At 39.3% G+C, this 27,751-nt stretch overlaps 1 protein-coding gene across 1 annotated transcript in view; it reads right to left on the bottom strand.

Annotated features, from left to right (window-relative positions):
- Positions 1 to 8,146: 8,146 nt before the first annotated feature.
- Positions 8,147 to 27,751, bottom strand: part of ESR1 (estrogen receptor 1) — a 174,868-nt gene continuing 155,263 nt past the window's right edge. The window contains exons 7-9 of the mRNA XM_067294757.1: positions 16,790 to 16,923; positions 9,840 to 10,023; positions 8,147 to 8,381 (exon numbers count right to left, since the gene is read on the bottom strand). Of these exons, the coding sequence (XP_067150858.1) occupies positions 8,147 to 8,381; positions 9,840 to 10,023; positions 16,790 to 16,923 (553 nt within the window). The remainder of the gene's footprint in view (positions 8,382 to 9,839; positions 10,024 to 16,789; positions 16,924 to 27,751) is intronic.

Raw genomic sequence — 27,751 nt, 5'->3', positions numbered from 1 at the left:
AAGTAAGAACAGTAAAATCGAATACAGAAAGAGGAAGGTAGAGAAGAAGGAAAAGGGACTGTGGCTCTTACTACTTATTTGCACATCTCATATTTTATTTAGTGTTTAAAGCAATGGATTGTGGAAAGAAAAAGAACAGGAAATGCCATAGTGAAGTAGGGTTTGCACTCAAAGTGGGTGGCCTGACTATAAAATTGTTCAACTCCTGCAACAGTCAGTTGCAGAATCCACCTAAACCAATTGTTGCCTAAATTGCAGGGATGGGAGGGTAGCTGGGGCAGGGTTTGGGGCGGGGGGGGGGGGAACATTTGTCTTTTGGTTTGAGGGAAAGAGGGTATATCTCTTACATTCACAAGTTTCCATAGTCAGGTATTTGGTCCAGTAACCTTAACACCAGCTGACGAGTCTAGGAACTAGCTGGCTGTTTTTAACTCTGACAGCCATGATGTGAAATGCAGTATAGCAAACTGAATTTTGTTGTTGTTTTACCATTTGGCCATAATTAGACCTAAAGGAGGCACAGATATGAAACCTATATTTGGAAGAAGTGTACTTGTTTGAAGAATGTTAAGAATATTGGAATATTTTAGTGTATTCTATAATAAAAGATTAAATGGGAATGATCTGATGAATTAATTTGTCTTACCAAAAAGCTGTAGATAAAAATCTGTGACATAAGATACAAGAAAATGAATAACTACAAACTTAAGCAACAAAGACTTGCCTTAGACTAAGTCCTAGTTAAATGATAGGGATCTGAATTTTATTAAATGGTTGCTCTAAAAGCAGATGGGAACTGAACAGCTGTGGTTTTTATTGTTTGATGCTGCTTAATATATTATTCAAAAAATAGAAATGGTCAAAACTGCTTGGCTCAGTAAAAATCTGTTTAAAGAACTGAGAAATACCAAATTGAGTTGACCATAGTGAGATCTGAGTAAAGCAACGACAAGCTTAATTTTTGGAAGAGGGAGGAGGCTTTAGGAAAGTATTGTCCCCTTTTTGTAGGTAGTCGGAAGTGCTCTTGGGGCAGAAGGGGTGAGCTGTTGTGTGTCTGGGTTGATGCAGATGTGGCTGTAGTTTGCACAGAGGCTGCTCAGGCTAGGCTCTGGGCATTTGCAGGCACTTTGTAATTCCTGGGAGGATGCTATTATTGCTGTTGTAATTGTTTTTCTTCATTCCATTGTTTGTAGAAAGAATGGTTTAAAAACAGCTGAAAGAAAAGCTACCAGTGTGCACTTTTTTATTTATGTAAGTGCTCCCAAGCTTGTCTGAGAAGTGGGAGATCTGTGTCTGTATTCTTCTCTTTATAAATTTTTCAAACTGTTGCCTGAGACGGTATGCTGACCATTGAGCTGTAGGTTAAAAAAAAGGTTGTAATTTCAACTCCTGTTAAACTTGGGGCACTGTGCAAATGGGTGTGCGGATACTGGGGGCAAGAAAGAAAAAGCACTAGAAGAAAGCATGATGCTGTAGCAAAACTTTTTGCCTCAGAAATGAGCACTCAGTCTTGGTGTATAGAGGAGCTAAATATTTCATAGGCCTACGCACGTGTTGTAAAATCTGGCCATAACAAAATCTTGAAGGCATAATCATTATTCACTTGCACAACTTTCAGTTGTTTGTGAAGTGATAATGCAGTGGAATGATGCAAAAATGTGTAGGAATGGAAGAAAGCAGGAAATAATTTTTTATATCACTGTCTGCCTGCAGAAATGAAGACGTTAGCAAGGTAATGTCTAAAAGTACTGCAACACCCAGATCTAACAGGGACATGAGAGGTAGTTAGCTATGCCCCTGCTGAGATAAGTGCTAAATGTTATTTTGATGGTCAGTTTTCCAGAAGCCTTCATGAGCATCTTTACATTTGGACCTCTGTACCTGCAGGATGTTATGCTGAATTATAGTAATTGGAGCCTGGCTGGGCATAGGAGAAGAGCCTGCACACAGTGGCTTTCCATGGGCATTCTTACTCTGGGAGCTTAATGATGACGGAGGACTTGTTTTGCATGCCTGGGTTTCTCTCTCTTCTTTACTGCCTGGGTGATGGCGACAAGAGTTGCAGAACAGAGGAAAGAAATGTAATACTTATCCAAACTATGAAATAGATGGGGCTTTTAATGTGGCAGTATCTGACTGAAGAAAAAGTCCAGCATCATTTAATTTTGAAGAATAAGCTTCTTTACAGTTACAGTGTGGTATAATTTCTTTGAATTTTATTTTTCCTTTTCTTTGCTTCTTGCTCAGCTTTCACTGACTGTAGTAGAACAGCTAGGCAGCATAGCCACTAGGCTTTGAAAGAGGGAGTGTGTCCCACCGACCAAGAATGCCAAGTTGTAGCCCAGCTACAGCCGGGCAGAAGACAGCTGAAGAAGCTGCTGTCATTGTTTAACAAGGGTATTGCCTTAATTAACAGAAAAGTAAAAGCAGCAAGAATATTTTTCATGTATGCATTAACTATGTCACACCTTTTTAATTAGTTAATTAGAGTACAACAATACACTGGAACAAAACATGCATCACTTACATGTTAGGAAACAAGGTTGGGGGAGGAAGCCCACAGCACACGTGGGCAAGTGTGCACAAGTACAAAATACTCAAATATAATGATGTGGCAAAGGAGAACTAGTGTCTTCTATAACTGAAAAAGAAAAGAGTTTATTAGGTCAGTTACCCAAATAGCCCAAGGAGGAGGTCCTTGCCTATATGGAGACAAACTTCCATCCCTCCCTGGGGAAAATTTTCTTTCTAAACCCAGATGTAGTGGTCAGCTTAACCCTGAAGGGACGGGGAAGTCACAACAGACCAACTAAGTACTTAGGGACTTTCCAGGTGCCATCAGGAATACTCGAGGCTAGACCTGACACATTGTTGGCTCTAGACACAGCCAGTCTCTGATGCTTTGCAGGAGGAAAGGAGAGGAAAATAATTAGGAAACAGTTGTCACTTAGACACACAGGAGCAGTCATATTCCATTTCACTAAAAAAAAAATAGCATAACATTGAGCTGACTACTGGAAAACAAGACACAGAGAAACATTCTTTAAAAAACTATGCAAAAGATAACAAATGAAGCAATTTTCTCTGGTTAATTCTTTATTTTCAACATCAAATAAGTTGATAAAAATCTTGCACCAATCAGGTAGCCCACCAGGTTTTTCATTTAGACTTTTCTAGAACTTTTTAACTTTTGCAAAACAAAGAAAAAAAACCTCACCAAAACAAAAAGACAACAATAATTTTATATGCATCAGTGAAGAAACAGAATACTTTTTGAACAAATACATCACGGCAGCTGAGCCTATACCAAAGAAAGGACTTTCCATTGACAGAATAGGTAGTGCACACAAAAGCATTAGAGTATATACAATAAGGTGATACATAAAGTGGCTTGTTAATGCATGTCTCATCACTAGCAGTCTATCCCTTCATTCCCTGATGGGCACTTACTGAAGAAACAGACTTCTAATTAGAGGCACACAGGAGTACAGAGCATACTAACTTGCAAGATGGCAGCATATACATTTTTTTAGGCACATTTGAATGCAAATTTTTTTTATTCTTTTTTTTTTTCTTGTTTTTAACACAGTGCAAAACTGAGTACCCTTATGGGCAACAATCACTTTGAAAACAACTTTCAGGATATAAGACTATCTATATTTGAAAGATGAAAAAGAAGTTGCAGATAGAAAGGGTAGGTCGTTAATACTGGGGAAATACTAATTTAAAATTCTCAGATCAATTTGAGATTATGCTATAGTTGCAGGTGACAACATAGACCAGTTTGTATTAAGATATGGTCTTTAACATGACCCTTCTTTTACATATGCTGAAGTTCTGTCTTTAAAACTATACTACTTTTGTAGATAGCACTGAAAATGCTATCTTTATTCAGATTCAGAAATGCACTTCACATCGGTTCAGCTGCGAATACCTTATATACAAAATCCCATTAGTGTTAGGTTGGGTTACATTCTCATTTTAAAGCAAGATATTACATATACAAGACAGGCTTGTCCTGTTCCTACCAAAGTCTATGATAAGATTCAGACCCTATTAAGGCAGAATTTTTACTTTGCTGGTGGTTTGTTTTATTTTAAACATTTGGCACAATTCTTTAGGAATCAATCAGCAACAATTGGCATGGATATAGGCTTCATTACAAACCCTGTTTTGGGGGGTTGGAGTTTTTTGGTTTTTTTTCCTCAAAGTGCAGTGAGCTGCTGACAGTCCTCGCAATATCCTTAGGAACTCAGTTCATCATTTTTTGTTGTTTTAATTATATTTTTAAATTATCAAACCCTTCAGTGTACAGAAGGAGAAAAAAATCAAGAAATATCATTGAGACATAATGGTAAATTTACCACAAACACACACCAAGAAACTCTCATTAAATTATTTTACCCCAGTACAAATCCTACTGCCCTAACTGGGAATTTTACCTGAGACGAAGTCTGCAAGATCGAGACATGGCTCGGACCACTACAAACCAGAGTAGCTTTCACATATTGTTGGAAACCCAGACACCACTACGTGATATACATCACGCTATCTCCTCTCCTGCCTCCCAAGCTTTTCATAATAACTGAGTAACAACCATATTCACAAGCAAAGCAAGTTCATCTGGTCTATTTCTGTTTGGCTTATGCTGGTATTACATTGCCTATGTTTCTAGGGTTTTTTTGTTTTTTCTTTTTTTAAAAAATCCAAGTATAAACATTATAAAACAATGATTCTTTCATTAGGTACTGTCCACAGACATCACTATTAATGTTTTGGTAAAAGCATAATTAGCTGCCCTGAATATTTTTCTTTCTTTTTTTTCTATATGCTATATATTTTTTTTTAATATCCAGCACCAGGCATTCAGGTAGTACTGGCTTGTCAGCTGTAAATATAAAGTATATATACATATACATAAAATAGCATCCTGTAAATTAACGATTACCAAATGTCAGGCACAAATGTCTGCATACATGATAGCATAATTCAGAATTACATATAAAGAAAGTTGCCGCTTTTGTATCGTAGACTTTGTTTAATCAATAGAATGGCTACATTCAGCTGTCTGATATGTGGACAATCATCTTTATAGATAACTATGTGAAGATTAATATATTCATTAAGGTGCTACTTCAAATAAAATATCATGAACAAGGTAATGACAGAGCTTTGAAACTGCCCCAGTGTAAATGAATCTATTCCTGGGAATCACTGGGGGTTTTTTCCTGGGTGCCTTTCACTGTTGTTCCCATATGTGTGGAAGGATTGGCTGGATCTCAGTTACTTCACTGCAAGGGCTGAGCCTAGGAAAGCATTCATAATTACAATTGGAAACTGATGATTGTTTCTGGCATTCCAAGCCACATTTTGATACCCTCCTATCTGCTGCCTGCCCCTTCACAAACATGCTTTTCAGCTTCACCGGGACAATTTGTAGAGTATAGAGGTACTTACCCTACCTAAGTATGACCAGAATCTGGCCCTTTGTTATGAATTGCTCTCCCTGAACTAATTTTTTTTTTCTTTAGGCCAAATTTGCACTTCAGCTGACATAATGAACTTTTCTGGGGTGTAGGAGGGGGAGGCATTTATTTAAACCTAATTGCTGTGCAGCTTATGAGTCACAAGCTTGCTCTGCGTGTTCTGTTAAAATGAACACACAAGTTGCAGGTACAGTATATTTAAAGAGCAGCTCTAATACACGGTAGGCTACAAGTGAATGATGAGGGGGTGAGTACTTAAGTGTAACTACAGCAATTCCTGTGTTCCATTGAAATCTTAACCTGCACTCATTTCAAGGCATTCAGGATTCTTCTAACACATTTGAAAAACAGCTACAAAACAAAACAAAGTGTGCATTTTTTTGCAAGGCATTTAGAAGCCTCCAAAAGCCCTTAGGTACCAAATTTACACTTACACACACACACTCTTACTGAATACATAAAAAGACAAATCCTTCCTCATGTTCACAAAAAAAAAAAAAAAAAGACAGTATAATATGCATCAATAAAAGGCCTATTAACTTACAATGACTTCTTCATACATTTAGGCCTGGACACTTAACTAAGGAATTTTTTCGAATATATAGCTAGTGCTTAGCTGCAGATTTTTGAACAGCATCTGTCCTTTGCTCAGACACTTATGTGAAACTGTGATGGACATCATTTCATACATTTACTAAGAATCTAATCCTTGCTTTGGAGCACAAAATGATCCTATGCCCTTCTGCCTTCACACTTGCTCTGTAATTTGATCTCACTGTACACAGATACTGCCAGTGTAACAGTGGGTGTGATTAGACATAGGCACTACTGTACTGCAACAGTCGCACTATTTCCTATATTTAGTTACTGCAGGATATTCCAGTCAAGCTAACGTAAAGGCTTCAACTTTACTAGTAAGTGAAGCATACCCCAAACCTTTCTCTGGCGCTTTGACCAACTGCTACGGACCAGCCTATATGCACGCTATTAAACTTCCCTACTGACAGGGTGGTTGCTTCCAACTGGCTATTGGAACTAGTCCCTGGTCCATGCTAACTCCCAAACTGCTCCTGAAAATTGGAAGTGCAAGATAGCACAGGAAAAAAAATATATCATTAATCTCTTAAAACAGCTCTAGCATATATAAAAATCACATTCTAGTACTCAACATCATTCTCTGACATGTTTCATTTACTAGCATAGAGGCAGTCAAACAGCAGCACCAACTTCTACTTTGGATAACATCCAGTAAGGATAGATTGGTCTTGTTCTTTCTTTAAAAGTCTCTGCTCTTCATGTGTTGCTGAAGTTCTTAATATCAGAGGACCTTTTGTGCATTTACGGTTGAGCTGAAGAGTCTGACTAACCCTTACAGAGAGCAGTTGCACATATGCATGGGGAAAGCTAGGTATACTTTCCTGTACCCTGTACATGCAGTGACCTGGAGTCTTATCTACGGCTGAGAGCCTTGCCCAGTTCTGGTGTTGCAGATGAGCTGGATCTTAGCAGTGATTCTGTGAATCCCCCAATGAGAGCAGAAGCAAGGAAAGGTAATGCAAAGCCTACAGCTCTGGCTGCAACACCAACTCTCCCCTACCTGGGTAGGCAAGACTCTGACAAGTGGAATGGGACAGTCCCACCCGGCTACGCCAACCTCGTACTGGCATCCTGGCCCCTGAGTTGTTAGGGCAAAAAAGTAAAGGAAAGTGGGGAGGTTTTTTCATAAAATAGTGCTAGATCATATATGTGTGTGTAAATTTCTTTTTTTTAAAGACCTGATGGTTTCTGTAAACATCTAGTCTGATTTAAGAGCAATAGTCTGTTATCACTGTTTGCCATGTTGTTCTTCATATACACACTACACAGCAACAAAATGATTTAACTTTATAAAATCAGACGAGATGGGGTGCACACAGTGCAATTTGGATAGAGGGTATAGTAAGAGGACCTGAAAGCTTGGTCAGTATGATCTTGAAAGGGAATCGTCTGCTGATGTAAGCCACAAAGGTAAAAGAAACAAGAAAAAGAAAAGGAAAAGAAAAAGAAAAAGAAAAGAAAAAATTTTCACAGACAGGGGTTCTTTTCTACTGTAGGAAGAAGAGAGGTGGGAATCTACCTAAACTACCTCAGTACTTTAATGAGGCAGTCACTAGCAGTGGAGTTTCACTGTGGCACACTAAGATGCCAGTCAGCTTTTCAGCATTCCTCACTCAAATACATCTGGGATCTCTACCAAACAGTTTCAAAGTTTCAAGCAAGTAAAGGATTAAATGGGCTCAGAATTTGGGATGGATACCAACAAAGGCTACCACTATGCAGCTACCCGTACGCATTGGCGGTATGGCCTATTAATTTATGGTAGAATGAATGTTTAAGTTTAGATTAGGACTTACCCAACTTACATGCAAAAGTAAATAAAAACACTGCAAATTTCAAATTAAGTTAGCCTGACAATCCTTGCTGGCTGTCCGTAGCAACGAAATGTCTTCCATTTAGGATGAATGATCAGTTTAGGCAAGCACTTGACAAACACTCGAATGGAAAATACTGGTGACTGATGTCATTGGAGTGTTTACATAGGTGGCATTATAGCTGAAATGAAGCATGAACTACGTAGTATGCTGCTGGGTTTCTCATACCATTATATAAGCTGATTCTTTTTATATTGTATTCTGCATATTCTCTTCTTCTCTGTTGCTCATATAAAAAGACTGCAAGGAATGAGATGAAGCCGATGCAGTTGTCAGCTGGCTCCGGTTCTCCTCTTCCATCGGTGCAGCACTCCTGGCTGCCGGGGAGTGCAGTCGGTGAGCATCCAGCATCTCCAGCAAGAGATCATAGAGGGGAACTACGTTTTTGCACTTCATATTGTACAGGTGCTCCATTCCTTTGTTGCTGTGGGTTTTGATGAAAACAGAGATTACATTCCAAATGTGCTATGAAAAAGCTATCAGCTAACAGTAGTTAGATTCATATATATTCCACCTTACATAAAATGCAATATCTAACTTAATATTGCAGTTGCTGTAGGCTCTTTTTGCAGTTAGAAGATGGCAGCATCTTAAAAGAACAATTCAGCCTGTCCATGAGCAGATCTGCTTTCTATGGGTGGCTCTTTTGCTCTCCTTTTCCTAAAAGGCAACCTAGAGCAAATGAACTCCTAATTTAGGCACTTTGATGAAGTGGGTGGGATGAATCTGGGCTTTCCCATAATAAAACATAAAATACTGTCTTTTTTCCTAGAAAATAACCTTAGTCAATTTGTTAGCAAATGATCACTTGTAGCAATATCCATTCCCAAAACTACAGAAACAATAATTAACTTTACTGCATCTGGAACTTCCTTAATTGTACAAATCCTTAAGAAAGAAGGGGGAAAAAAAAGAAAAAAGGATGGATTAACATGCAGACAAAGAAAGTCCACCCCCCCCCCCATGAAACACTCACACAGCTTGGCTTTTTCCTGAAGATCTGTATCAGCCTAGCATATAAAAATCTGTATGTTTCAGCATTAGTAGCTGTGATGTGGTGCTTACCACTATTTTAATTTTATTATCGAGCTAATGAAAATGAATACCTGTCTAACAACGATGTCACTTGTCACTTTAAAAGAATAAAATCTATACCGTCTCTTTGTACTGTCTCTTTTTATAGGCTTGTCATATTACTAACATGCCAGCTACTGAGCGGCTACCTTAAGAGGTAATTAAGTTTATAAGAATCACTGCTGAGACCAGCAGCAAATAGATTGCCTCAAGCACTTCATCTCTAATTAGCAAACAGCATAGTGCTCTAGACTGGGATTCAGGAGATCTGCATTTTATCTTTATCCATAAAAATATCAATAGTGATACTAATCTCCTTTCTAAAGTGGTTTGCAATCAAGCCACTTGTGAAAAGTGGCCATATAAAAGCAATAGTTTTATTAAACCTTATCTTACAGGAAACTAAGTTTGTAGAACTAGGCTTCTGTTACATTATCACCATCTGTGCAGTGCTTTTCAAATAGAGTAAAAGAAAGAAGCACATAACGTTAGAAGTAGATACTGCTTATGGCACTATTGAAGAAGCAAAGGAAAAGAAAAGTAGAAGCAACAAATAGGGGGAAGTTTATTCCTTCAAACAGTAATCCAGCATGCTATTTAGCACACAAGTTCCTTATGTCTTTATAGAATATAAACACTGACTGTATTATTATTATTATTATTACTACTTTTTTTTTGGTAACAGCTCTACACAGTTTATAATGCCACTTGTGGAGGAAAGTGCTATTCCAGGTGTGCCTTTGTGTGTCTGTGAAACCTCCCTTGCACCCCTACAGCACAGCAGGACTGACTGCGTGCTTGCTCTCACCTCATGTGCCTGATGTGCGAGAGGATGAGCAGGAGCTGAGCCAGTCGTCTGTGTTGTTGCTGCAGAGAAAGACCCGACTTAGCCATAAAGTGTATCAGAGTATCCGTGATTTTGTCCAGAACACGGTGAATATAGTCTCTCTCTTCCAGAGATTTCAAGGTGCTGGAAAGAAAAGTGTACACACCTGGAGTAGGAAGGAAAAAGAAAACAAACAAACCACAGACAAAAATTACTTTGGTAGAGTCAGACTTGCTCAAGGTATGCCTCATGGCTGGCTTCTTTGGCTGTGTTAAAACACAGGACCTGACCGTGTGTCAACCCTCCTTTCCCTTCCCCTCCGTCCTCTTCTCCCTTCATAACCTGCTCCAGTGAGAGGCAAGTCTGGCTGCCTGAGACAGGAGTGATCCACAGCACTCGCCAACCCAGTTGTTGACAGAAATAATCAGGGAGCCAGGCCCGCCAGATGTGCGGCAGCGCACCCTGCACCATGGCCTAGCAGGCACACTGGGTTATGCACATCTTCTAATCTCCTGGCAGCTGGGAGGGATGTGGGGAGAGTCACTACAGAGCATGGAGACACACAGGGCAAAGCACAAACAAACCAGATCTCCCAAACGGGGCGGCTGGGAAATGGAGGCGTTATCCAGGAGCATGTATGCAGAATAAATCAGTCCATTTATGGAGGAGAATATGGAAACTAAAAACTTCACAGGTTCATAAAGAGCACAACCCTTGCCCTGACAAAACTCTCATCCTACTCCAGAGATTGGTTTTGGCCATCACGGATGAAGAAGGAAGAGGAAAAAGGCACCACTTCCAAATCCGGCTCCATTCCACAGCCCAAGCCAGCTGCCCTTGGTGATGGGGGACACATGCACCCAAGAGCTAGACCTAACTGCAGACTGAGTTCCTCTCATTCTGTCACTCAGCTCCAAAAACTTGAGGAGACACTGTTCCTCTTTGAGAGCTCTGCGTTACTTACTGGGCCAGCCCAGGTAAACAGTAGAATGTACAGTTTATTGTATAAACAAAACCAGGGATTTTTAGCCACATTCACCTCAACAGGAACTTCCAAACCAACCAAGACCAAACCAACCAAGATCAAACCAACCAGACAACAACCTTGTAAGGTGCATTCCTTCATCTGCAAACCTGATTCTCCTTTAAAAGCCATGTCCAGAGCAACTCATGTAAATACAGTCATATTGTCTCCTGAAAGTGAGCATCTAGAAGTTTTATACTGGAAAGAAATTTCTTCTAGAGATGAAAACACCTTCAAACTCGCCACCCAACACCCCTTCTATGCCTTATAGAAAGTGCTCTGACCCAAACACAAAAGCTTCCACCGGTAGCAACTCTTGGGTTCATGAAGCACATCAGTTTTCTAAATAGGAGATTCTGAACTATTTTGCACTTTGTTGTCATGAATTTGTTCTGGAAGAAAACATACAGCCAATGTGAATGTAATGAATAAAAGAGGGTGAAATAAAACTGCCATTTACCTATAAATGACTTGAGTGTATTTTAGGCACCTTAATACCCAGACTGCAAACATGAATAGCCAACTGGTATTCTGAATTGTGCTTCATACTGGTTTCTTGAGCTCCTCAGTTTCTTCTCCTTTTTTTTTTTTTTTTGGGGGGGGGGGAATGAGGGGAGAGAAGAATAACCTAACTGGAATTCTATGAGAAGGCAAAATATTAAGTATTTCCATATAAAGCAGAGAATGACTCAGTTGGTAGTCTGGCAGTAATGGGAATCTGGTCTTCAAGACCAGTAAAGACATACCTCTGAATTATCTAGACTTCACCAGTTAGATTCAGACAAAAAGAATGGGATGCTGAATATCACAAGACCTCCAGCACCATGATGCAAACACTGGCAGTTCAGGTAGCTCACTGAAACATCAGACTCGTAACTCTGAAGCCAGCAGTCAGTAGTACTGAGAACATCCAAATTTTCTGTGAGCCAAGAAAAAATACGAACCTATTCCACTTTGTTTGGAAAAAAAATCAAAGGGATACAGAGACAGGAAGAGAGAAAAAGAGATCAAGACTATTAAAAAAAGGATAGCTGACATACAGCACAACCTCTGAAAATCATTAGTCAGAAGTCTTAATTTTGGTGGTTTCCACACACTAGAATACTGCTTCAAATTTGCTATAGAAGAATGGCGCAATGACCTCTTTTCTCACACAGCTTTTTATTTTATTTTTTTAACTGAAATAAATTCACCAAAAAGAAACTAAAAGTTCTTTAGGCTTTTGTCAGCTGAATGACTCTTAACCATCCTCACATATGCCTACTTACAATACTGGGCATTATAGCTTAGTAGCTTCCTGCAGGGGCAACTTTCTTAAATATGACTGATAAAATATAATCCATTAGAGGGAAACATTATTCTCATAATCCCATAGTGCTTCCAGGGCATCTTAGTTCAGGCAGAGAATATTAGTGTGCCCTTGTAGCAATATCCCTTAGTTTCATAGCTTTGAAACCAGCAAACAAAAAAATCCTGTCAAGAGGAATTGTTTCTCACCTAGGCCTAGTCCAAGAGCGATTAAAAATTATAAGTCAAAAAAGCACTCCAAAAAAAAAAAGTAGCATTTTCAGGCAATTACCAATCTATAACAACAGCCAAGAAAAATGACTGTTGGTTCTCATTTCTGCCCCAGGTGATTGCTCCTGCCCCAGGCCAACGACCTGAAATTTCCCCAAAAGAAATACCAGCTATCCATCACACACACACACACACACACACACACACACACAGATTTGGAAGATGAGTGCATAAAAACTGTCTTAGCAGAGTGAAATTTAACAGCCTCAAAGGTCTTTCCAAGCTCTGAAGCAGAAAGAAAACCTAAATTGAATAGCTACCAAGTTGTTTTCCAACTCTATATAATATATCAGTATTGTCAAATACTATAGGAGAGAGGCTGAAAAAGCACCGCCCTGCAAGCAAGTGCCTACCTGCCTGTGTCTGCAACACAAGTTATGCACAGAACAGATTCTCTCAGGGACAGCAGCCTTACAATGCCAGATGTTGGCAAACAGTGGTAAAGGACTTTTTGGATATTACTGGAGGGGAAAAAGCCCTCTTCACCTATTCTGTCGAAACAACCTCCAGTTTAAAGCATCTTTACACTTGGTGTTCAGTCCCACCAAGCAATACCCCTGACTCTTTATCCCCTTCCACTATGCCCCACTGCTACGTGTCTCCATCTGTAGCAAGCCAGGCTGAGCTCTGAGCAAATTCAGCTCTGGACTATGCACTCTTCCCAAAAGAAGAAATAAATAAAAAGCGCAATTTAAAAGGAGTTGGAAAAATCAAGAGAAAAGAGTAACAAAAAACAGTCACATGAAATAATGCATCAAAAAGTCTGCAGGCTGCATGAAATCAACTAAATCTTTCCATCCCTATGGACTAAACAATTAGGTGAATTAGCTGCTAAGGCAGAAGTGACCTACAGCGTTAACTCCAAAATGAAAGCCCATTGCTTTGCCACATGGCATCACTCTTCTTCTCAGATCTACTCAAAAAGTAAAGGTCTGGCAACATGTTGCCCTTTGATGTTTCTAATACTTGTTTTCCAGTGTTAAGGAACAGCATTCTATTATTGAGCTAAATCTGTTTTTCAAGAATGCAATTTTTTTTTTAGTTGAAAGGTTTATTGCTGCAGCTTGAAGGGCAACTTGCATACAATGCACACAACAACACATACATAATGAAGCCAGCAGAGAGGCCAAAATTCATTGTGTGTTTTTCTGCCGTTTCCTTAGTATAAGGTTTATGTTTATTTGGGTATTTAATCATAGAATAAAATTTAGGTTTGAAGGGAGGGGTCTGGAGATCATCTAGTTCAACCTCCTGCTCAAACAGGGCTCACTTGAGAGTTAGATCAAGCTGCTCAAAGCTTTGTCCAGTTGAATTTTGAGTATCTCCAAGGACAGAGATCCTACAGTCCCTTTTGCTGACTTGTTCCAGTACTTAAATTCTCTCTCTGTGAATAACTTGTTCTGTTCATCTAATCAACATCTCCCTTGCTGCAGTTTGTCTCCATCGCAGCTCATCCTTTCACTCTGCACCTCTGAGAAGAGTCTGGCCCTGGCTTCTCTATAACCCGCTCATTAGCTCTCTGAGGGCTGCAGTTAAATCCCCTCTTAGCCTTCCCTTTTTCAGGTGGAACAAACCCCACACTATCCTCAGACCTCCTGTACACCGCACACTGTAGAGTACTTCACATTTCCTGTGTGTCCAACACTGCACCTAAAAGAGGTTAATTATAGTCTGCAAAGAGAAGCATCTCCAGAGGATAGTTCAGAGTACCGATGCTAAATAAGTTATGTGGCTATTACACATACCCCAAATTATCTTATTTATCTGTCTCTGTAAGGCAGCCTAGCCTCCTAATTTGGGCATCTAAAGGATCTGACAGCCATAAACTCGTGCCCACATTCCCAATTCCCAATAATTAATTCTTCTGACATTTCTAAAATTCATAGGCTATAGGAATGCAAAAACTGAAGTAGAAAAGTAATTATGTTTATCCATAAAGGCAATTACAAGCAATATAGACATGCATTCTGTGAACATATACACATATATGTTTAGTTTACACTGTACTCAGATATACCGCAAAAAGTGCAGTACACAAACCGGAATAAAACATGATGATTTGCACAACAATGCTGTAAATTACCTTCACCATGAACCTGCAGCAGTTTTACTTGAACTGTGCCTTCTCATCTATCACCATCAAGACTCTCCTAAAAACATGCAACCTTCTGAGCAGCTACAAACATTCATTTAGTGTAAAAAAACAAAACAAAAAAACCCACAAAATCAGATCACTCAGCCCTGACCTTGCAGCGCACACAACACCATTGATCTGAAATACTTGCTGTGCAGTACTGAACCTTGTAGGATTGAAGAGCTAATATCTCCTAGCCTCACCCAGTGGGCTCATCTATTTTATGTGCAGAAGCAAATTTGCCTCTGATTATCTAAGTCCCACTGACTTCACTTGCTATATTTTTTTCACAATTTTTCCTTAGAGGAATCTTGAAACAAAAATCCCATTAATGAAAGTGAGATGTGCTTATAAAGTATACCTGGCAATGTCTGGCAGGGCACTGACTAAATAACAAATCTAGTTTTCTGGATCAATACTAAATACAGCAGTGGGACAAAAATTCTTAACAGTGTGGGTCAATGACTTCAAATTCAAGACAAGAACCTTCAACACATTTCATTCAAGCTTCCAGTTCTATTTATGTTCTAACTTTAATTCAATATTTTTATAAATCAATTACATATTCTAGATTTATTTAAGAGGATTATTATATTTGAACATATTAGCTAAAAATCTGGAGGAGCATCACTTTTCACGATGAACTAGAAAATATTCTGTTGTAATTATCAAGATTCTGAAAGGAAAATAAAATGTCAGACTTAGTGTTTAATAACAGTTACCACACTTTGACAACCAAGATAAAAACAACAGCCCTTCATTCTTTATATGCCAGTTGCTTGTCTCAGATCTCACTCTTTGGTAATTAGTGGCAATCACAACAAAATCTGAACCACGTTAATGTCTCATAGAACATTAGTGAAGTATTTTATATTTGACAACATTAGCATAACATGTTGTTGGAACTTTATTCTTTTTTTTTTTTTTCCTGAGTAGATCAGGTCCAAATGTCCATAAAGGAATTAGTGCCTGGTTAATAAGGCAATGTCTGGCATGTTTAGAAACAGCCTTTGGTGAGAATTAGCTGAACTCATATTTCATATAACTTGGGAAAGTGCTCTGTTAGCCTACCCGATAGAAAAGACATGCAGTCCTCCACAGGTGTTTTGTGCAGAGGCTAATACCATCTGTGAGCTTAGACACAGCAGGAAAAGTGGAGAACAAGGGGGTGAATCTTCAAGGTGTGTCTTTAAATTCTGGCATCTCTAGCCATTAGGTAACAGCTTAGCAGAGACTTGAGTCTAAAATCTCGACTTTGGTGCCTACATTATTGTTTTAGAGCTCTATCATTGCCATGAGAATATTGTGAGTTTCAATTCTGCATTTAAATGAAAATTGTCTGGATCTTTTTGCCATTTTAAACAGAGAAAAAACCCTCCTGTGTGCAGCAGAAAGTATTTTCTGCCACACTCCACAATCTTTATTTCCTTATTTCAGTCATGTGATGCAGAATTCATCTCAGCTAACTTTAGATATTTATGATATCTACACCTAAACCGGTTATCTAGTCACCTATTTTTATCTTCATACAAATACATATCCTTATATAACTTTTTATATATATCTTCATATAAATATTTATTTTTATCTTTTTTTAATCCAGTCACCTATTTTTGAAGATTACTTTAGAATGAGGTTTACACCCTAAAAATACTTACTTCATTTCATCAATTATAAAGGTAAAAAGATCACATCAAGTTTAGATGTCTGTATTTTACTATAATGTAATCCATGATCTTTATATCAGTTCTGATAAACTCAGCCACATCTTTGCCATCATTTCCCTTTATTTTACCATTACCAAAAAGGGAAAGCATAGGCCCTGTTTTATAATTAGGCTTTGCTTTTGGATGCCGTAAGTGTGGCTCCAGCTACTTCAGTCTTTCCTAGTCCACACTTTGTCATGACCTGCCAGGGCCTAGTTCAAAACAATGAAAAAAAAATCATCCTTTATGTCTGTTGCCGTCTGTATATCAACTCCTTTTTGCATTAAATCACTGGCTCCTAAGTATACCACTGAACAGGTTCACCCTCCTTTATCCCTGCTGGCTGTCGTACGTTGTATCTATGTTGATAGTTCCCTTTCAATTGCTGCTGTTTCAAAATGAAAACATCATTCAGTGATAACAACCAGCATTAAAACCGCACACAGAAGCAAGAGCAATTACTCGAGTGAGGGCAAAGTGCACCACTTACCAGAATTGAGCAGGACGATGGACTTAAGGCACACAAATTCCTCCCCCTGAAGATTCATCATGCGGAACCGAGCAGCAGTAGCCAGCAGCATGTCAAAGATTTCCACCATGCCCTCTACACATTTCCCTTGATTCCTGTGTGAATACCATTAAGGGGGAGACGTTCACAGCTTTAATCCCACAGCATGAGCTTTTCAACCCCGGATCATTCTCTTGCAATTTGATTTCTCAAACATCGTCTCACTAGCTAGCACTTGATGGCCTAGCTGATGCTCATTTGGCATACATGTGATTACAAAAACATGATTCCCCCCATGCCACATAAGATGAATGAATAAATATTCTTTTTCCCAAAGACATACCAATTTCCTAAACTCATCACCAGGAGGCATTACTGTGATGGAAGGTATGAGACTGACTCAACTAAACCTTCACCTGGCGGACAAAGATTTGCTTAAACATTATTTTGATTTCTTTTTTGTGTTTCACTTGCGTTAATTTGTCTTCCCTTTCTTTTTTTCTTTTAGTTTAAATGGTTCCAATTCTGTGCATAACATTTCTAACTAATGTTTTGTACTTGTTTGTACCTGCCCTTGCAATCTTTAATGTTCCAGCCTGCTCCTCCCATTTTTATATCAGCACTGTGCCTCCTTAAAGTCTAAAGTTTATTCATGAGCTGAAGAAGGACTTCTGAGGCCAAAATCTTGTCTATATCGGGGGTCTGACTGAAACCACAACATCTCTCCACCAGTCTCACCTCTTTTTGCATTATAACTTTAAACAAACTTAAAGTCCAAAGCTTCTGGGAAGTCTTCAAACATTCATTAATAATGGCGATTAATACTACCCTCTGCTCAAAATACTAGGTATCTTCACTTGGCTAATGTTCATCTTGCACACCCAACCCACACTCTGAGAATTAACGTAAATTGCACATATTTTTATTGAGAATTTTGTCTGCAACTTTGCTCATCATGAAATTTTAGATCATTCAGATTACTATTATTTTTAGCTAAAACTACCTACTTTTACTTTTATTAGGACTTCCTGGGTGAAATTTTAATTTCTAAGAGTTTATGAGTGGTGAGTAAGTTTGCTGATTAAAAATACACCATTTTTAAAAGTTTAGTTTTTATGAAGAGAATTTTAAAGATCTTTACCATAGGGAACTGCAAAAGAAATTTCAAATTATCAGATGACTATGTCATTATAATTTGTAATAATTCAAACACCGATTGAGCATTTCCTAATCTCTTTGTGACAAAAACAACAATTTGACTACTGGCATAGATACACCTGCCTCAGTCCTCATACAGCCACACTGTTGATACCCTTTAGCTGATGTCTAAACTCCCACAGGACTCTCAAACAAAGCATTCACCTTCTTTTTTTGGCTGTGGTCTGAGAAAATTCTTTGGAGTTCTCATATCATGCCTAAACCTAAAAACCAGTCAAAGGAGGAGAGAGGATATCTGTGTACTTGTGCTCCCATCTTCTTTCAATTTCAAATCCCCATACAGCTTAATTTTGTGCTTGAACTTAAATCTGCAGCTCCCTTATCCTAGGGCAGTGCCCACCAACTAGTGAGGGCATGTGAGAGAAACTATTTCAACTTGCTGCTTTGAGAGATGTTTAAACAAAGCAGAATAATATCAAGAAAACAAATGTAGAGACACTCCCTTAAAACAGCCAGCAGCCATGTTGGTTAAACAATGCTGATATAAAAAAAATATAAAAGAGCCAGTGGCCTGTTCCATTTGGAAGTCCAAGGTCAGAGTTTGAGTTCCAGCTCTGCACCAGGCACCATGGAGATTCAAAACCTGGGCTCCTGAGCAAGTTTTTCAATCACACTATAACAGCGTGTGCTCTCAGGGTGGGGTTGTTGTTTTTTTTGTGAGAAGAGTTGATCCAGCCTTGGGATCTAGTAGGAAGGCATAGACACCTTTCATAAGACTGGTTTGGTTCCTCCTTCTTGTTTCAGCTCTCGGTTGGCTAAGCTGCTTGCTGAGCACTCCTAAGTGCCTAATTCTCCCCATAGGCTTCATCGGCACTTAGATCAGAATTAGGATTTCCTTGGCAGGGCAGGCTGCAGTACTTGGCAATGCAACATTTACGGCCCTTCGCAGATCTTAAAAATTTCACTGAAGAAATGGTGGTTTAAATTATAACAGCTTCTCACTTACGCCCAGCAACCCTCTGATGATTTCATATATTAGGATGCCAAATGCTATGGTACAAGTGCAGCATAAAAAAAACTTAGACAAAAGATTAGCAGGCTTAAGATTAACAGGCAGGCAGGCTCGATGCAATGTTCCATTTAAAGTCTGCGATGCCTCTGGTACGCTCATTTACAATGCCCTGAAAGAGGAACTGAACTAAAGGACTGACCTCAGCCTGGTATATTTGAACACAACTTTACTGAAATTTATAGTTCTGCCTCTTTTGTATCACAGCTGAATTTGAACTCAGACATGGAGTTTTCGATTATTTGTCAGTACTTGTCAGTACTTCAGTGACTTATCAGTTCTACTGTTTAATGCTGGATGCGGAGAACTCTTCACCACCAACCATCTTGCTGTCCTGATGAATCCTGCCTCGACAGAATAAGGCTGAAAAACTGAACTGGTTGGTCTCAACCATATTTCTTCTCTGCCTGGACATTGATAAAACAAAGGCAAAGCAATATTCAGTAGCACCACTGGCAAAACAAAAACAAGCAAAAACAAGCAAAAATCAAGCACTCAAAATAAGGCATGAATATATGAAAATTACTATTGCTTCAGAATCTATTTTGTGTGTTAAAATTTAAATCCTATTGAAGTAAAAAATGCAGGAATTTTTATAGTGGGACAAGTTCCTCTGCTTCTGATACAATGAATATTTTTGCCTATAACTAGAGGAGGATTAATTTAAATAATGCCCAAAACAAAAAGTTTGTTTAAGAATTTAGAATTTCAGAATTATGCAGAGAAGAAAGTGTTTCCAAGCATCATATGGCAAATGGCCCACATTAAAAAAAAATTTCCTTCGTGGCTAGCTAAAAGACATTTGTTTGCTTTCTAAAAACATCAAACTACTGCCAGCCACTGTTCAAAACACTTTATAATATTACAGAATCTGAACAAATTGCCAAGACCACAATTAAAAAAACCAGTAATCTCTTTGTAAAATGAAACCTTTTAAAATACCTTGTGGTCATGCATGACATGGAAAAGATATGTTAATAACAAAAAGAATTATTGCCAGGTACTCTACAAAAATAATTTAATGGATTGTAGTTTACAAGATCAATATTCCAATGTCTTATCAAGTGGTATAACCTACGGACAAAACTCTATATTCATTCCTGTATGCATTAGGAAAATAGATCTTATTTACCTTGTCTAAATTTCCATGTGTGCATATTTCACACCAACTGAATTCACATGAGACACAATAAATAAAAAAGATGTAAAATTAAGAGATTCTAAGTATCTTCTAATCTCAATTACTTCAGTATCTGTTGTGTGTGAAACACACAACATCTGGTGTCTGTGGCATCAGAGAACTCCATAAGAAAAAAGAATAGATAAAACACTTCAGGTGAAGTCAGATACCTAGCTTTAGGTGTTCAGGTGTGCAAGCAATAATTTCAGAAATTTTGTTTTATTATCAGAGTTAGGCTGCAGATCCAGCTTCATTGAAATCAATGGGAACTGGAGGAGTTTAGCATCTTTGAAATGCAGGCTTCTAATCAAATATTTTTATTACCTTGGCTACAACACTGGTTTTCTCTGTTACCCAACAGAAACTATTTGAAACAGGTGTTCCACAGGAGAAAATAACTCTGTTCAGAAGACTCTTTTCTATTTGTTTGTCTCATTTCAGTGACTCCTTTCAATAAGGATGATTTTTACAGCAAATTACTGGCATGCTATGTATGTAGTGGTGCTATCTCCAGTTCTCCTAAACTGCCTTCCTACTTTTTAACATAAACGGACAGTATTATCACAGAATCACATTATCATGTATTTATAGCTGTATGTCCAATTGATAAGGCCTAGATAACATCACTGAAGGACAGATTAAGCAATATATTTGAAGACTGTCTTTATCCCACCAACATGCTGTTGTCTATGTGTACTTTCAGCTTACTGAAAACAAAACAGTAAAGGCATGCTCACTGCAAGGTGACAAATTGCATTCTCAGAAGAATCCTTAAAATTGACTATTGGGAAATGTTTAGGGAAATTAAGGCAAGTGAATTAGGCTGTTAAGCTTAATTGTTAAACTGTGTTAAGCTAATGCATATGAATAATATGTGCTTTATGGTAAATCTATAGAATCATAAATCATTCAGGTGGAAAGGGAGCTCAGGGGGTCTCAGTCCAAACCCCTGCCCAAAGCAGGGTCAGCTGTGAGCTCAGAATGGGTCACTCCGGGCTTTATCCATTTGGGTCTTGAAAACCTCCAAGGTCAGAGACTGTACAACCTCTCTGGGCAAACTGTTCTAATGCTTAATTGCTTTCATAGTGAATATAGTGAATTATTTTCTCTCTTATAACCAGTGAGAACCTCCTCTTTATCACCCCTCAATCTCCCACCATGCATCTTAATAAAGAGCCTTAATAATATCCTCGTAACTATTAGAAGGTTAGGTATCCCTGAAGCTGTCTCTTCTCCAGGCTGAGCAGGCCCAGTTTGCCTCAGCCTCTCCTCACAGGGCCTGTGCTCCAGCCTCCAACCATCTTGGTGGCTCTCCACTAGACATGCTCAAGTTTATAAACATCCTTCCTGTAATGAGGGGCCCCAAACTAGATGCAGTATTCCAGATATGGTCTAATGAGTGTCAAGTAAAAGGGAAATAATCACTTCTCTTGATCTACTGGTTACATTACTGTTGATGCAGTCCAGGATACTGTTGGCTTTCATTGCTGCCAGGGTGCACTGCTGGCCCATGCTCAGCTTGCTCTCCAGCAGGACCCCAGGTCCTATTCAGCAGAGCTGCTCTCCAGCTAGTTAGTCCCAAGTTGAACTATAGCAGTGGGTTAAGTCCATCACTTTTGTTGCTGAATTTCATGAGGTTCCTTTCAGCCCATTCTTTCAGCCTAAGTCTGAATGGTAGACCTGCCCTTGAACTTACTGACTGCACCCCTCAGTTTGGTGTCATCTGCAAACTTGATGACAGTGTGCTCCATCTCCTCCTCCAGCTCACTGACAAAGGGAACAGAACAGGTCCCACAGACCTTCTTGAAGAACTTCATTTGTAACTAGCAACCACATAGAGTGTGAGCCATTAACCACAGACCTAGTCATTTTATCACAGAAGGAAATGAGGTTGGTGAGGCACAATTTACCCTTTGTAAATCTATGGTAATTTCCCCTCATCCACTTCTCCTTCCTGTGCCTTCCTGTGCTATGATTTTCTAAGGGACTAAAGTGATGCTCACTGACCAGCCCCAGATTATCTTTCTTTCCCTTTTTGGAGCTGGGTGCAATATTTGCCTTTCTGCAGTCACTGTGGACCTCCCCTAGTCTCCACAACCTCTCAGAGATGATAGAGAGCAGCACTGTAATGACATCAGCCAGCACTCTTGGATGTAGTCCACCCCATAGACTTGTATGTGTTGAGATTTCTCAGGAGATTCATAATTCAGTCCTCTTTTACTAACTCAGTCCTTTCCTCCTTGAATCCTGTATCAAGGCACTAATAGCCTAAATGCTATTATGTCTTGGCAAGCCCTAGATATTGGGAACATCTTTTACAATACAGGATCAAGTGACAGACAAGTGGGAGGGAGGGGATGGATCAAACTGCCATCTACAACTGCTTGAAGAGATGATGGAAGCAAACTCTTCTCAGTAGTGGTAGATGTTAAAACAAAAGGCAATGGCTACAAGTTGCTGCTTGGAAAATTCAGGCTGGATAGCAGGAAAAACTTGATCACTAGGATGGTTGTGCAGCCCTGAAACAGGTACTGAGACAGGCTGTGTATTCTCCATCCTTGAAGACTTTCAAGACTCAGCTAGACAAAGTCACAGCTGGACTCAGCTAGTGTTGGCAATGGTCCTGCTTCAAGTGGGAGATTGGACTAAATGACCTGCAACCAACATTTCTATGATTCTAAGTGAATTTCTGGAGAAGTTCCTGAGAGAAGTTAGTTTCAGGGTTTGATTAGAAGCAAGAATTTATTACTAGTGTTGAGCTTTTTAACCAAGGATCCAAACATGCAGCCAGTACCTGAGTACAGAATGAGAGCAAACTTTAAATCATACTTTGAATGAGGTTTCCTCCACTAATGCAGTGGTAAAAAAAACATTCTATTACAGCTCTCTGGCTTCAGTTTAAAATCTGACACAGAATATAAAATGGAAAAGGAAAAATAAAATACAAAAGTTAACCTGACTTTCTCATAATTTGAAACCTCTTTATAAGTTTAAGCTTGGATTGTACTTTGGACAAGGTTTGGAAGGAGTGCAGTTCTGTCCTATTCATAATAATCTGTACATTATCAATACATAGCTCCTCAACATTTCATCCTCCTTACATTTCATTCACATATTTCTTTTATATTTGGTTAGGATTTATTTCTATTTCATTAAATTATTCAAAGTCACGGCATAGGAAAGAAAATTGTTTATCTGTCCAGAGACAGGAACACAAATGCAGAGGGAGGAAACCTAAAGTAATAGCATGCACATTTGTCAGAAAGGTACCTTCAAGTATTACCTTTTGCTTTCTTTTTTTCTTTTTTGCTTTTAGTTCACTAAAATCTTTTTTAGTTGATTTAGTACACTGTTACAGTAATTATTTCATGTTGTGCAAACAAATATAATATTTTTGGCTACTTATGCAAAAATATGTGCCATTAGTGTCAACATATGAATCACAGTCTGAGAATCACTAACAGCTGGGCAACTGTAGTAAGGAACTGGAATTAGCATAGTTCAACATGGAATCAATCTTTTTTTGCCTTAAAGTGAGAGAAAGAGTTGCTTGAATGAGATATTTGCAATTCCAGCTTAGATTTGTAAGAAATAAAACTAAAATATCAGTTCCAAACATAATTTTGAGGGGAGAAAAGTAGCAGGACCAGAGGAACACCCCAAGAGCAAGTCTCTCTGGGCATCAGTGCTCATGGCTTCTATGACAAAAAAGCAACAATTAGGATTGAGTCTGATGCTCAAATGGGCAATTCCCATATCTTCCAGCACTGACAAAGTTACCACCCAAACCTTTTATGATGTCTATTTTGCTTGCTCCTTGAGCCAGCTCTGAAACAAAAGCTGCTGGCTCATCCGCAGCCCAAATGGGAGATGATAAAATAAAGCCAAACAAGAAGAAATTCGGGAAGGCTGGGAATAGATAAAGGAAAAATTCAGCACAACCGTGATATCCAGTGCTATTTCTGAAGCACAGAAGACCTCTGAAAACCTTTTAAGAATTGTATATGTCCTCTCCATTCGAGTATTATTGTAGGCTTTATACATAAGTGGTGTCTGTCTTCAGGCCAAGAGACAAAGTTTATATATGTTAACACATTCTATTAATAGACATTGCTAAACACTTTCTACTTGTATGTAAAGTGAAGCACTCAAATATTTTAAGGAAGCATGCTGTTAGGAAAGCTCCATCACTAGAGGTTTTGAGACCAAATCAGACAAACATCCATCAGCATTTCGTAAGTACTGCCAAATCTGCTTTGGAGCATAGAGTGGACTACTTAACTATTTGAGGATTCACCCTTTTCTAAAGTACTATGATTTATCAGTAATTAAAATATGAGGAAAATGTTATCAGCAGTGACATTCTACTTCAGGCCATCCTGCATTAACCAGTAACTCTAGGGGACTGTGGAAAAGGTTGGGGTTGGGAGGAATGAGCAGGAAAAAATAAAATAAAAAAAATAACTCCCCTAACCTCCACAAAAAAAGAGCAAACTACAAAGAACAGGTGGGACAAAGAGAAGCAGAGACTATCAGGAGTAAACTAAACCCCGGTATCAAATGTAAGACCTACTGATGACTAAAGAGAGAGAAATGCCTAGCTTGTTGTTCTGCGTAGGTACTCATGAAGTTAAACAGCACTTTGCTTTTAAAAAAGGCTCTTTTGGTCAAAACAATTAGACTTGTACAGTCATATGAACTTGCAGATGATCAGGTCTCCAGCTTCTGAGAGAGAGAGAGAAATGAAAGATACAGGTCTTGCTCTGACACGTTTCTGCATGTTCGCTTTTTAGGATCAATTTGTTCATGAACTTTTATTACTAAAGATGATAACAAAGTAATTCACAGGTAGTAACTTCTTTTACTCACCTTATTTCTCTCCAAACTGTCTTTCAAATGGCAAATCCTGAAGAACATTATAGACTATAATAAAGCACTTTACCATAAGAATAAAGTTTCCTTTAAAATTTAATTTAATTTAATTTAAAATAAATTAAATTAAAATATCCATTGGTGTTATCACATCCTGCTTTTCCTGTAGCATACTAAGAGAGCCCTTCTATTTCCTTTTCAATATAAGCTTCTCATCAGAACAAAGACATGGATAGACTGCTGGCTAACATCTATTTTAAACATTTTTAATTAAGTCTGAGATTTAAAAGTCATTATTGCTGAATAGGAGACAATATTTGCAATAGATATTTTGGAGATGCACATTTGTAGATTAAAAATAAGTAACAAAAATCTAGTTTAAAGTGTTTTTCACCTATGGGTTTTCACAGAATCACAGAATGGCTGAGGTTGGAAGAGATCTGTGGAGATCATCTAATCCAAACACGCGCTCAGAGCAGGGTCAGTTACAGCAGATTGCTCAGGGTCATGTCTAGTCGGGCTTTGAATATCTCCAAGAATGGAGATTCCACAACCTCTCTGGCCAACGTGTGACTGTGTTTCACCACCCTCACAGTAAAAAAATATTTTCTTATGTTTAAGTGGATTTTCCTGTATTTCAGTTTGTGCCCTTTGCTTCTTTTCCTCTCACTGGATACCAGCAAGAAGAGTCTTGGTCATCTTTACACCCTCCCATCAGGTATTTACATACATTGGTAAGATCCTTCCTGAGCCTTCTCTTCTCCAGGCTGAACTAACCCAGCTCTCTCAGCCTCTTCTTGTATGAGACATGCTCCAATCCATTAATCATCTTCATGGTCCTTTGCTGGACTATCTCCAGTAAATCCATGTCTTTCTTGTACTGGGGAGCCCAGAACTGGAGACAGCACTCTCAGTGTGGCCTCAGCAGTGTTGACTAGAGGGAAATGATCACCTTCCTCGACCTGCTGGCAACGTTCTTTCTAATGCAGCCCAGGATACCATTGGCCTTCTTTGCTGCAAGAGCGCATTGCTGGCTCTTGGTCAACTTGTTTCCACCAAGACCCCCAGGTTCCTTTTGCAAAGCTGATCTTCAGCTGGTTGGTCCCCAGTCTGTACTACTGGTGCTTGGGGTTATTCCTCCCCACGTGCAGGCATTTGTATTTCATTTTGTTGAACTTCATGATAATCCTGTTGTCCCATTTGTCCATCCTGGTGAGGTCCCTCTGAATGGCAGCACAACCATCTGGTATATCAGTCACACCTCCCAGTTTTACATTATCTGAAAATTTGCTGAGCGTGCACTCTGTCCCATCTTCATTAATGAAGATGCTATACAGGTATCAAGGTGAGACTGACAGGCCTGTAGTTCCCCAGATCCTCCTTCTTGCCCTTCTTGAAGATAGGAGTGACATTTGCTTTCTTCTAGTCCTCAGGAACCTCTCCCAGTCACCACAGTATTTCAAAGATAATCAAGAGTGGTCTCGCAATGACATCGGCCAGCTCCCTCAGCACTCGCAGGCACATCCCATCAGGTCATGGACTTGTGTATATCCAGTTTGTTTAAATGTTCCTGATCCTCCTCCACCAACAGTAAGTCTTCATTGCTCCAGACTTCTGCTCTGGCATCAGAAGCTTGAGATTCCTGAAGGCAACTCTTAGCAGTAAAGACAGAGGTGAAATAAGCACTCAGTGCCTCTGCCTTTTCTTTGTTCTTTGTCACGAGGACTTCTCCCCAATTCACCAACGGGTCCATGTTTTCCCTAGTCTTCTTTTTGTTGCTGATGCACTTGTACAAACCCTTCCTGTTGCCCTCATTGCTTCCATCTATCTCCTGTATACTTCCTTTCTATGCATGAGTTTAGTCAGGAGCTCCTTGTTCATCCATGCAGGCCTCCTGCTACCTCTGCCTGACTTTCTACAGGTCAGAATGGACTGTTCTTGAGCTGGGAGGAAGTGACCCTTGAATATCAACCATCTCTTCCAGATCTCTCTTCTCTCCAGGGCCTGGAGAATCCCATAGGGTTTTTTCAAGCAGGCCCCTAAGGAGTCAAAGTCTGTTCTCCTGAAGCTCAGGGTCATGACCTGCTATGTGCCTTACTCCCTCCTCTCAGGAACTCCACCATCAGAAACTCCTCCTAAATTCCACCATCTTATGGTTAGCCATGCAAGGGCTGTTGCCGACCTTCACATCCCCAACCAGTTCTTCCTTGTTTGTAAGTTTCAGGTTTGGCAGCATGTCCCCCCTCATCAGCTCCTTGATTATCGGTGTTAGAAAGCTATCATCAATGCACTCCAGAAACCTCCTGGATTGCTTGAGCCCTGCTGTGCTGCCCTTCCAGCAGATATCACAGTGGTTCAAGTCCCCTGTGAGAACCAGGGCCTGTAAACATGAGACTTGTTCCAGTTGTCTGAAGAAGACCTCATCTACTTCTCCCTGAACAGGCAATCTGCAGCAGACTTCCACCACAACATCACCCATGTTGGTCTGCTGACTAATCACAACTCATCAGCTCTCAGCTGGTTCATCATCTATCCCCCAGGCAGAGCTCCATGCATTCCCACTGCTGTCTCATATAAAGGACAACTCCCTCTCCTTGTCTTCCTGGCCTGTCCTTCCTAAAGGACATCTATCCAGCCACGGAAGCACTCCAGTTGTGTAAGCTAT

The sequence above is a fragment of the Apteryx mantelli genome, chromosome 3 (genome assembly GCF_036417845.1).
Source record: "Apteryx mantelli isolate bAptMan1 chromosome 3, bAptMan1.hap1, whole genome shotgun sequence".
Classification (NCBI taxonomy): domain Eukaryota; kingdom Metazoa; phylum Chordata; class Aves; order Apterygiformes; family Apterygidae; genus Apteryx; species Apteryx mantelli.
This window is presented reverse-complemented; position numbering and strand designations above follow the sequence as displayed.